The sequence below is a fragment of the Hevea brasiliensis genome, chromosome 14, assembly GCF_030052815.1.
Source record: "Hevea brasiliensis isolate MT/VB/25A 57/8 chromosome 14, ASM3005281v1, whole genome shotgun sequence".
NCBI classification, from domain to species: Eukaryota; Viridiplantae; Streptophyta; class Magnoliopsida; order Malpighiales; family Euphorbiaceae; genus Hevea; species Hevea brasiliensis.
This window is the reverse complement of record NC_079506.1, coordinates 20950214-20962881: the sequence shown is the minus strand read 5'-3', so window position 1 is coordinate 20962881 and position 12668 is coordinate 20950214. Positions and strand designations below refer to the sequence as shown.

At 32.5% G+C, this 12668-nt stretch overlaps 2 protein-coding genes across 2 annotated transcripts; both read left to right on the top strand.

The window, feature by feature from the left end:
• Positions 1-1280: 1280 nt before the first annotated feature.
• Positions 1281-6112, top strand: LOC110646468 (soluble inorganic pyrophosphatase 6, chloroplastic-like). The gene is made up of 6 exons (XM_058134988.1): positions 1281-1651; positions 2336-2496; positions 4173-4273; positions 4372-4553; positions 5181-5279; positions 5787-6112. Exons 1-6 carry the CDS (start codon positions 1388-1390, stop codon positions 5877-5879), a joined length of 900 nt encoding a protein of 299 aa, XP_057990971.1. The 5' UTR covers positions 1281-1387; the 3' UTR covers positions 5880-6112.
• A 1220-nt stretch (positions 6113-7332) lies between these two features.
• Positions 7333-8549, top strand: LOC110646462 (uncharacterized). The gene is made up of 2 exons (XM_021799902.2): positions 7333-7724; positions 8266-8549. Exons 1-2 carry the CDS (start codon positions 7467-7469, stop codon positions 8374-8376), a joined length of 369 nt encoding a protein of 122 aa, XP_021655594.2. The 5' UTR covers positions 7333-7466; the 3' UTR covers positions 8377-8549.
• The last annotated feature ends 4119 nt before the right edge of the window (positions 8550-12668 follow it).

The window sequence follows — 12668 nt, the reverse complement described above, 5'->3', positions numbered from 1 at the left end:
AATATGATGTTGATGTTGCATTTCACTCTACAGGGTGCATTAGTTATAGATAGTTATAGAGATTATGGTTAAAATTGATATTTTACTCTCTGAGTCGAACGCTCACTCCTGTTCAAAAATTTTTACAGGCCGCAGGAGGATATTTTATTCTGGGTTAACCTGCTTTTATACTTCGCAGGTTGTTTATCGATATTTGTGTAATTTTATTTACTCCTAGAATTTCCGCATGTGTTAGCAGTAATTATTTGAATTTGGTCTGTAATATTATTATCATGTTGGACCTGTAAACTTAATATTTTAAGTCTGTTTTGATGGATTGGATGAGGGAGCTGAGCTCCCATTTATTATTATGTTGATGAGTATGTGGAGGGTGAGCTGAGCTCCCCAATGGATTGTTTATTGTGTTTACAGGTCGGGTGAGTCAAAAACTCCCCGTTGGAAAGTCCATTTTATGGCCGGACTCTGTCCGTTTGTTTTCTTGAAATTGGATTACCATATTTTAGAAACCCAACAAAATCGAAATGAACGAAAAATCGAACTGAACTGAGAATTTTTTAATTTAAATTTAATTTTCAAGTATTTGATTTGATTTGATTTTGATCTTGGATTGAACCTAATAACTATTAGTCAATGAAATTAAATAATTTATATATATTAAATTATATATAATTCATAAATTCCATATAAAAGTAAATAAATTTAAAAATTAATAAAACAATTTAATTCAATTTGGTTTAACTGATTTTTTTCTCTAAAATCAAATTGAACTGAAATAATAAAAATGCTTAAAATATAAAATTAAATCGAACATAATTATTTTAAAAATTAAATTGAATTATCGAATTATAATTATTTAATTAATTTATTCTGAATCAAACAGTATTCACCTTAAATCTGAGATTTAGAATTATTCAATCTTAAAAAAAAAAAAAAAACTTATTACAAAACTCAAAATTACACTTAATAAAATAAATTATTAAAATATTTATTATTTTTTATTATATTTATAAATAATAATAATATTTAATTATTACGTTAAAGTCTGTTCAGTATTGAGATGAAAAGTTTAACAGACCTTTTTCCAAAAAAAAAATCTAAATGTAGTTAATATTTTAATTTTTTACTATTATTTTATTTAATTAATATATTTAAAAGGTTAACAGGACCGAAGTCCTGCATTATGCAGAAGATTCCGGCCAGATCCATGTAACTATTTTTTATGTTGTGGTCCCCACCACAACTAAAATATTTAAACAAAAACGACGACGCAGCCTATCAGGACCAAGCCAGTTGTACCTTCTTCTGTGTGGCTCAAAGCTTCAAAATAGGTACACAGACTCAGAGTCCCACAGTCACGGAGACCTACCATCTACCTTACCGACGGCGAATGGCGGCCGCCAGAGTGATGGCAGCAACTGCTACAACCAACGCGACGTCGTGTCTGCTCCTCAAAAGAACATTCTCTTTAAACCAAAAGCCTCACTTCAGCGGATTCTGCTTCAATGGGAAAAGACAGGTGTCCTTGTCCTCTTCCAAGAGATCGCTTTTTACTTGTACCGCTTTACATAAGCCTGATGTCCTGATCAAGGAGGAAGGTCAGCCTGAGACGCTCGATTACCGTGTTTTCTTCCTCGACAACTCTGGGAAAAAGGTCCCTTTTTTTCTATGAACTGCTCTGATTTTGTTTCGCGTTTTGACTGTTTGGTTGGCTGGAAAATGTGACGATTCAAATAAATTGAAATGATTGAATCTTATATTCTCTGGTTTATATATATAACTTGTTGATTGTAATGTCGTTTTTCTGTTAAAATTAAGTTTGAAGAGAGTATATGAATGTCTCTGTTTTTGGTGTTTGATTGGAGTTCGTTTAATTTCCATTCAAGGTATATTTTTTGGCCGAGAAAATAATGCAAAATATAATTATTTAACTTTATTGAGATAAATTTCCGATCTTTTTTGATAATTACTTGTGGGACTTGAAGAAAATCTAGGAAAAAAAGGTTTTGACAGAAAGAAGGATTGTGTAATAGTTTATGTTATTGGGCCCAAGTAATTGTCATTGGAAGATTATCTATGAATTGGATTTCTTCAGGTTTTTTTTTTTTTTTTTTTTTATAGTTTTTGTTAAATATGTTCATGTGCATGCGAGCCTTTTTTGGATGGAGTGGTAGGGTAGGTAAAGAAGGTAAGCTAGTCAAGCCACTAATTTGGTGAATGTATATGATACTGATGTAGCATTTTTGAAAACCACTATTTCTGAATAATATAGCAATGGTTTCGTCAAATATATCAGTTTTATGTACTTTCTGAGACGTAGTTGTTGCCTGCCATGCAGGTTTCTCCTTGGCATGACATACCCTTGCACTTGGGTGACGGTGTGTTCAACTTTGTTGTTGAAATTCCCAAAGAAACAAGTGCAAAGATGGAAGTTGCTACTGATGAGTATTTCACTCCAATCAAGCAGGACACGAAAAAGGGGAAACTTAGATATTACCCGTAAGATTCCTATCTTTTTTTTTTTTTTTTTCTAATTTATTTATTAGTTTGAAAAAGTATGCCTCCAGTGTTTCTTGAGAAATTGCAGTCATGGAAGGAAAGGAACTTAAGGTTTGCTGTGGCTTAAGTGTGAAATTGGTCAAAATATTCAGAGTGGTTTGCACTGGAGATTGTCAACTTCTGGTCTTCCCTTTAAAGATGTTGAGAGAATCTCTTGGTCTCGCCTATGTTTCCGTGTCTCGTTGAATTAATGGCGACTGATGCATGTGTTGCCATATGATATTGATGAAGTACATAATTATTTCCATCTTACATTGGAATCTGGATATGGTTTTTTTTTCTTCATTTTGATCCATGCATATCACACTTATCACTATGTTAAAGATGTGGAGTGAGGCTGTGTAAGACTGCAAGCCCCTTGGACATGCAACCAATCTATCATAATAGCCAGGAGAAATTCCTGCACTCAACAACATGGAAAGCTTTACTGATGCTTTAAACCTCTTGAAGTTGCACAATGGGCATGGTTTGGTACCTTACTTTTTTGAACTTTCTAACTTTTTTGTATTTTCTCAGTGTTTATCTCAATGAAAAATACAAGTCCCTTAACTTTCAATTGATTGTCCAAAATTCGTAAGATTGAGCTCTTTCCTCATTCGCATAGTCTCATACTCACGTCAACACAAGCTAGACTTCGCTTTTTCATAATGCCAGAAACATGTTTTGATCAAGTATCTCCCAATGATCACTGTCGATTCACCATCCTTCAAGGACTTGTCTTTGCATACACAATCTCCACCATACATCTGATCACAATCAAATTCGAGTGTAACACAGATATGAAAGTGACTGGTATGGTTGTACAATACTAGGCTAGGAGGTTCCTCAGCCGCCACCAGTTTGCTACCCCTTTTCCCTCTCATTTGACCTTGTAAAGAAATGTGTATTGTATATGACTGACATCTTACAGTAAGATTGTACTTATAGTATTTTTACTGATATTCTGTATGTTGGCCCAGATGTTTGTTTGTTAATTTTCAACACCTGCTTTTAATAGAAGGATCAATTAAAAGCATCTAAGAGACTAAGACCAGGGATAAGATAGATGAATCTGGTGGTCCGAGAAACAAACTGAGACAACCTTTAAAGTATATATCTCATTTTTTTAACAAGTACATCGCAGTAAATTGAACTGGCACCAAAAAAACAAATTGGAGGCTCATTTACTCCATTTTACTTTTATCTATAATTTTCTCCTTGGTCTCTGCTGCATTTTTTTTTATCAGAAAGCTTTTTTAATTTTTTTGAGTGCACAGTGTATTCATATCACCTTGAAAAATGTATAAAGCTTTAGACTTATTCTTAAACCCATAATTTTGGTTTAGACTGTTGTAGTTGGCATGCAATTAAATGACCTGTGATTTTGTTAAGCATATATTTGCTCATGGTAGCTTGTGCAGTCAATTCAACTCTGCCTTAATCCCTAACTATTTGGTGTCACAGCAGCTTGTATAGTTGGATTGATTAGTTTTGTAGTTTCAATTCCTAGCACAAGCAGTGCTCCACTTGCATCTTCAACAAAAGCAATGCCATGTTTAGAAATTTTGTTATCCTCTGCACTTGTTTCATTATCTGAATACCCTGTGATGGAATCCTTATTTATTCCTGTGTTGCAGCTATAACATAAACTGGAACTATGGATTGCTTCCACAAACATGGGAAGACCCATCTTTTGCAAACAATGAAGTGGAAGGGGCATTTGGGGATAATGATCCTGGTATATCACCATATTTTGTTTCGATATTATCTTTTCTGCACAGCACCACTTCAATTTAGTAACATTGTAATGCATCACATTGTTTTCTCTATTTGTAGTTGATGTTGTTGAGATTGGCGAAAGACGGGGAAAGATTGGTGAAATTCTGAAGGTCAAGCCCTTGGCTGCTTTGGCCATGATTGATGAGGGTGAACTTGACTGGAAAATTGTTGCCATCTCATTGGATGATCCACGAGCTTCTCTTGTAAATGATGATGATGATGTAGAGAAACATTTCCCAGTAAGTTCTCTTTGGTTTTGTAAAATCCATAATCCAGCTAACAGTTGTTTTGCCATATGCTATGAAAATGACCAGAAAGAAAAGGGTATATGCTACCAAAATGACCAGAAAGAAAAGGGTACCTGTTTAGTAGCGGACCATATGGCTTCCCAGAAGCTATGGTTTGAAAAATATTTCAGGATCAAACGGCTGAACTGTGTTTACAGAAAAGAGGGTCTATGTCAAGCTTTTCTTTATCAGCATAACTGATATAATAATCGGTTGTTAGCATAAAGGTAGTAATTCATGATAAAGAAGTGGACAAATATGTAAGGGTAGCTGAAATATGTAGTTGGAAATGTTGAATTTTGTTGACAGTGGTAGTTATAGAATAACATCCAATTTTGATGAGATTGTTTTAGGTGACTATGGTATGAATTAGGCCCAGGCCAATATGTGCTAAGATTACTTTTAAGTTAGAATTTGTGCATTTGGCTTTGAATTAACAGACAAATATTGTCCTTGATAGACCAAGGACACTTGCTGAAATTTGAAATTGATGTACTGATGGCAATATCATGAACAAACTAATCAATTATTTACCAAAGAGTAGAATTATGAGAACTAATCTGCTGTTGCTTTCACAAGGGAACTCTCACTGCAATCAGAGACTGGTTTAGAGACTACAAGATCCCAGATGGTAAGCCTGCTAACAAGTTTGGTCTTGGCAATAAGGCAGCAAGCAAGGTAATATTTTCTTTTTGACCGTACAGAGGCATTCATATCAGTTCTGATTCTTCTTACTCTTCTATTTTTTCTTTAAATTCAAATGTCGTGTGTGACGGGCATGCTAAGGTGCTATTATGCATATATGGATGATTTTTTTTTTTTGGTGTGTATAGAAACTTCTTTGGTAATTTCATTTTGCACATGTTAGATCCAATACAAACTGAGGAATAAACTGAATGCCATATTCTTTAACAAGAAGCACACTTTGATCTCTTAACGAGGCTAAGAGATCATCGTACTAGCAAGAAGGATACAGCATCAACTTAGCAACATGGGTATTGATGGATGATGATGTGATATCCTTAATCTGATAATAATAGTAGCAAGTTCCTATCGAATATAAGCATACAGTGGAAGAGGAGTAATTTTCTTTCTCTATGCAAAAAAATGATATGTTTATTACTATCTAATCTATTATAATGAATATTCTTCTTCTTTGATTTACAATTTCTATGTGATAAGCAGGATTATGCTCTGAAGGTCATCACTGAAACAAACGAATCTTGGGCTAAACTAGTCAAGAGATCAATTCCTGCTGGAGAGCTCTCACTTCTATAAATGCCTCCTCTGAGTAGAGTTGGAGCTGGAAGTAGTGTTGCTTGGGTTTCTACTTGCCAGAGTTTTGCCTTCTGGCAAGCCAATCCCAGTAGTATTAGTCTTGAATGCTGATATCAAAACATTTTCTTTTCACATTATTGAGAACGAATAATACATTGGTCCTATGAAGTTTGTTTCTACTCATACGGTCAATAACACTTTTGAGATCAATTCTACTCCGTTTCTTCTTCTTCTTTTCTTCTTCTTTTCTTCTGTTTCTTGTTCTTGTACTTCTTCTTCTTAGAGGATGGTGTAGGGTTGGCAATTCGAGTTGGCTTATTACGTTGAGACATGAACCTACACCATAGCCTGTGTGATTATCAAAAACAATTGGACACATTTATTGCCTGTTTGGTATTACGTTTGGAGGGCTGAAATAATTTTTTTAAATAAAAATATTATTTTAAATATTATTTAAAAAAACAGTTTGAAAAAAAAAATGTTATTTTAATATTTTTATTACTTAAATTTATTAAATTTAATTTTAAATTATTTTTTAAATTTATTAAATTTAATTTTAAATTATTTTTTAACACTCTTTAAGTAGTATATTTTAAAAAATAATTTTTTTTAACAATAATACTAAATAGGTTGTTAATTTTTTGGGTATTACTTATTGGAGGAGTAAATATGATACGTATAACACAACTGCATATGAGTTTCATTTATTTTATAAAAAATGATTTATATATAAAAAGTAATTTTCATAAAAGTAATTTTATATAGAAATTGGTTGCAATTTTAAACTGATAAATGTGTTTATGTTGAAATCATAACAATAACAAAAGAAAAATCAATTGAAAATAAAATAAAAACTATTAATATATTTTTGTAACTTTTAATCTCATTGGAAAATTAAACATCAAAATCAATAAAAATTCAACAATTCTAACAATAAAATATTTTTTTAAAAAAGTTCTTTAAGAAATCTAAAAATTTATTTATTATTTTTTAGATTTTAATAATAAAGTAATAATATAATTCACCATCTAAAATTTAAATTATTTACTATTATAATTTGATTTTTTTTAACTTGTCAGTTAAATTAAAAATAAGTGATTAATTATTTAATAAAATTATTTAAAAATAATTTTAAAATAATTTAATTAAAAAATTTAAAAGTAATTTAATTTTAAATATTATAATTATTCAAATGAGAATAATATTAATATTTTAAAAAATTATTAAAATAATAAATCCTATTTGATTACAGAATAATTTAAAATAAATAAATTATAAATAAAATATTTTTATTTATTATTTTTAATTTATTTTATATAATTTTTTATCTTATAAATTAAATTAAACACTAATTTATTAACAACATTACACTTATAAATAAATTTAATCGATTTATAATTCAAACCGATCACTCTCTTAATGGCTTAAATCTGCTTTTAAAATGCAAAATTTACGAATTAAAAAAAAAAAAAAAAAAACACTCGAGACGTCTGAAGAGAAACCAGTGTTAAAGCACTGGCATTCATTCCCTTTTTACCCTAGCTGGCTGAGCAGAGAGCCCTGAGATTATTAAGAAACGAACAAATTATGAATCGATACGCCGGAAAGGCAGTGTCATCGGCTGCTAAAGCAGCAGTTGCTGGTCACCCCCACCGCTCCCGCCGCCCTCAAAGCGTCCACCTCCCTCCTTATGCATCTCATGGCAGCGTAGTAAACGCCCAAATGAAGTCCAAAGTAACACCATCGTCTTCATCTCAGTTGGGCAAGTTTCTTGGTTTTGTTGATCCCCCTCGCTCCGAGATCTCCAAAATCATCTCCAGGTTCATCAAACTGCACATGCGCCAGGTACGTAACCTTGAGCCTGATGTAATTTTTTTTCGTACTTCGTTGTCAATATGTTCGATGAATGTACTGAGAGAATGCTCGTAGTTTCTTTTCTCTTGTTATTTTCCGTTTTCACTTTGAAAAATCTTTCCATGTCAAGAAAAACACAATCTATTGTAACTCACCGATCAAAGGAAAATAATACCCATCACCCATATCCAGATGCTTACCTAAAAGTTCAAACAATTCAAAAGTTTTTCTTTCCGTCACTGTCTCCTCTTTCCTTCCCTCCTTGATTCCTAGAGGCAGAGAACACGTCTCTCTCCCTTGAGCTCTCTTATCTTTATCCAAAGTCGTGCAGCGCACACAAGGCACAAACCAGGTCGTAGATTGTCTATCTATCCATCTTAATTAGCCTGCAACTCTTGCTAAATCTATATTATACATGCAAATAAGCAAACCGGTAGCCGCAATAGTTAGTTGCAAGGGATGAGAATAATTTTGTATTATTTTGAATTTTGATGCAATGTCTTTGTTCTTGCCTTTTACCCATCCCTTGCAGAACCCCGGGTTGAAGAAAAACCGTAATTTTGAGGAAAAGTTGATGTCTTTGTTGGCTTTGCAACAAAGAATTGGGCTCCAAGAGGTTAGCAAAGTGCTGTTTCCTAACTGAACTGAGACTTCACTCAAGGAGACTCTGCTGCTTCAAGTCTTGAGAGTTGAGATTGAGAACCTTTATTCTCCATTGTTACTAGTGAATTTATTGTTCCAAAATTTACCAAATTGGAGGATTAAATTAGATATTCCTACATAAAATAAATGGATTGTGGCATTGGCATTTGAAGATTTTTTAGGCTGCTTACAATTTATTTCTTTCTTTCTCCCCTCGTTAGTTGTGATTATTTGTTAATGATGATTGTTTGTTATAATCTTTTGGTGGGAAGTGACAGAAAATTAAACTATGAACTGACAGTTGATGTGGCGATCAAGAAGAGCTGGGCTAATTTTCACCTACCTTTCTTCAACTTTAGGGGTTATTTCAACAAAGTCTTTGAACTTCAATTTATATCACAAAAGTTTAATTTTATATCAATTAAAATCCTTTTAATCAGATTCTATTGGGAACTCTTGCCAAAAGCTGACTTTACATGCCTTGTTGGATTTAACACAATAAAAAAAAAATTGTCTTTCTAACACTTACATTTTAATAATAATAAATATATTTCTCTCTCTCTCTCTCTCCATGATCTCTCTATCCTCTCTCTCCCTTATAGTCTCCTTCCTCCCTCTTTCTTTTCTCTCACCAATGTGGATCTCTTAAAAAACCCTCTGGTTCTTAAGATCACAGCCTTCGTTTTAATCTTCATCACTTTCTTTTACTTGGTCAGCCTTCATTTTAATCTCCATCACCTTCTTTTACTTGGTTAAGCACTGGTCTTCCAATGGCTACCAACAACTCATCTTCTTTTCTTCTGCCCCACAAACCGTTTCGCCCAACTTCGGTATGTTGTGTAACATCACTGCTCTCATCGCCCAAAACCAATTCCAAACTTTACCTGACAAGGTCCTTTCCCTTGCTCCACTTCCACCGCTAACGACGGGTCAATCTTTGCCCATAGATCAATATTTGCAGTCTGATAAGAATTGGAAATTTGGGATTATTGACAATGACGGAAGAATGAGCAATGATTTTGAGGTTGGGGAATTCAATCCAGAGGTTGTGGATAATTGGGGAAATGAGACTGGAGTTGAGAGTGGCGAGAAGGATATTAGAGTCAGGGTTAAGAGATTTGAGCTTTTTTCGGAGAGGGAGTACATGTTGTGTTTGGATAATGTGGACACAATAAAGAGGTTGAAATCAACGGAGAGTGGGGAAAAGTATGAGCGACATTGTCCTAAGGAAGTATGAGCGACATTGTCCTAAGGAAGGGAAAGGATTAAATTGCTTGGTCCTGCTGCTGAAAGGTTACCAATAACCAATTCCATGGCCGAGGAGTTGATATAAGGTATTAGTGATTTGCTGTTATTTTCCCCCCTCTTGAATTGTATATTTGTTTTAGAGAAATGGAGGGAAAGAAAAGAAAGATGAAAATAAAATTTTTTTTGGCGGTTTTAATCAAGTCAAAGTAGTTGTCTTAGATTCAATTGAATGGATTTTCAAAATAAACTCCATTCGTTATGCATTAGCTTTGAAGTTAGTTAACAATGTAGAACTTGCTGATTGTGGTGATTATTATGTCTGGTTGAGAAGAAAAACAGAAGTATACTTGAAATTTCAGGGTTGTATTGCATTCCTGCCCAAATGAAAAGCTTAGCTCTAGTAGGCTAGTTGTTGCATCAGTCTAATCCACCCTCCTTTTCTGGTGCGGTGTATAAATGTATTACTTAGCAATTGTCATTGCTGTGTGGAATTTGGTGTGTGTTAAAATATTTGTTAGGTTGATTGAGGTTCTTAAATTGATTTGTTATCTCTCTCTCTCTCTCTCTCTCTCTCTCTCTCTCTCTCTCTCTCTCTATATATATATATATATATATATATGTTATTCTGGATGTTAGCTGTCGTGTGGCTAGTTTTGGTGCCTAAGGATGTGTCAACTATGTTAATAGCTCCCAAGGATCTTCACAAGAACCAAATTCAGTTTGCTCTCCAGCGTGGTGTACCTACGTTGTGTTGGAGAGAGAGAGAGAGAGAGAGAGAGAGAGAGAGAGAGAAAAGAGAAGAGAAGGGGCAAGAGAGAAAGAGAGGACAAAGAGAGGAAGGAGACAATAAGGGGGAGAGATAGAGAGGATGGAGAGATCATGGACAAAGAAATATATTTATTATTATTAAATCAGAAAGAATTTTTTTTATTATTATGTTAAAGTCAACAAGGCAAGTACAGTAGCTTTTGGTTGGAATTTCCAATGAAATTCGGCCAAAGGGATTTTAGTTGATATAAAATTAAAGTTAAATGATTTTTATGATACAAATTAAAGTTCAGGGAGTTTGTTGAAATAACTGTGAAAATTAGTTAGAAGAGCTGAATTTCAATAACAAGACAATCTAACGGTACGGTGTAATTGCATAATCCTCAATAATTCATAGTGAAATTGCAAACTTTTTGAAAGTCAAGAATTTTTCCTTCATTTTCCCTCATCTTTGTGGCCCTTTCATTTCTGGATAGAAATTGTATTGTCCTCTCAGGCTATGGTTTATAGCGGGTTGAGTTGACCTAGGCATGGAATCCAAGTCATGGACGAGTTAGATTTACTCAGTCAGAGCTTTGAATTTAGGTAATTTAATTTGAATTCTGGTTCAAAATTACACTAATACAAAATTCCTTTTGAAATTTTGATTCTAATTTTCAGGTTAGCCAAACCGAATTTTAGGCTTACCACCAATTGAAAGTCCTAATTTCTAATCACCCTTTTTTAGTTGTCGTATTTTCACTTTTTCACAATGAGAAAATTTCCCCTTCCTTGTCATAATTAGATAGGAAGGAATGGAGGAATGGTTACCATTTTAGAATCCTATCCTTTGTTTGCATGGAGGGAAATGAATTGTTTGGATTGAGAAAAATGGAGAAGAGAGAAAAAAAGAGAAATGTAATTTCTTTATTTATTTATTTTTTGTTTAGACATTAAATGAAAGGAGAAAAAGAAAAATAACATAAAAGAAATCTTATTTTTTAAATGTTCTTAATTAGGAGATATGAAAATTGAAAGTATTATTTATATTATTATTATGGAGAAAATAAAATAATTTTTATTTTTTTATATTTTTTTATTTGACATCAAATAAGGAAGGAAAGAAGAAATAAATTATATTTTTAAAATTTTTATACTTAATTTAAAATATTCCTTTTAAATTAGAGAAAATTTTAAAAGAGAAATATGCTTTATTTATATTAAAATTACTTGAATGCTCTTCAATAATGTATTATTTAAATTATTTAAATTATTCATCTATTATTACATAGATAACAATATTTTTATACAATAAAATTCAGCCCAATGTATTTATGGAAAATATTATTAAACCTCAAAGACAAAACTAATAGTTATAAAGTTTTAATTGAATAATTAAATTAAAGAATATTTAATAATTATTTTAAAAAGAAAAATTATATTTTTCTCCTATTTTAATCATTTGTACAAATGATACAAAAGAAATTAGATTTCATTACTCTATTTAATTTCTTTTTATTTACCATTCATAATCAAGAATCCAAATAAAGGATAAGTGCTCTTATACAATACAACAGGAAAACAACTAAATGCGCAAAAGAAATTAGTTTTTTAATTCAAATAATCTAACCAAATAATATAAAATTCTTTTTCTCTTCATTTTTCTGTTCAAGCAAAGTTAAAGGATCCAAACAAAGGGTTAAGGATATGATAGGAGATGGGATTCAGGCAAAGTATAGTATCAACTAATACAAACTGAAAATGCAATTGCTTGCATCATTTCATCATAGATTCTTTCATATGGGCTTTGTGAAAGATTACGTATGAATTAGGAAACAACTTCTACTTCATGAACAATCAAGTTATATTTACACAAATTAGGTCTTAGGCCAACCAACACCAAACAAAATTATAAAACAGTATCTGAAAAAACAAAGAAAGAAATAGTACAACTTTTAAACCACCTCTACGACCAGCAGCTATGTTCAAGGGCTTCTTCAAACCTCTTTTCCAAGGCAGAATCACCAGCAGGCAAATAAGAATCTACCATTACTGACTCTTTCTCCTGATAGCTTCCATTGAAGATGGTACTGTCTTGTTTGATCCATTTCACTGAAAAGAACTTAACCCCAAAGAAAGAGGTTAGAGGGGCGGTAGAACGAGGAGGAAGAGATGGTGGAGAAGTTGATTTGATACGGGCAGAAAGAATTAGCATTGCTGCTGTAGGAGCCATTGAAAGAATGAAAGCTGGGCAAAATGGTTGGGAAAGTAACATTCTTTTATAATACACAATAATCT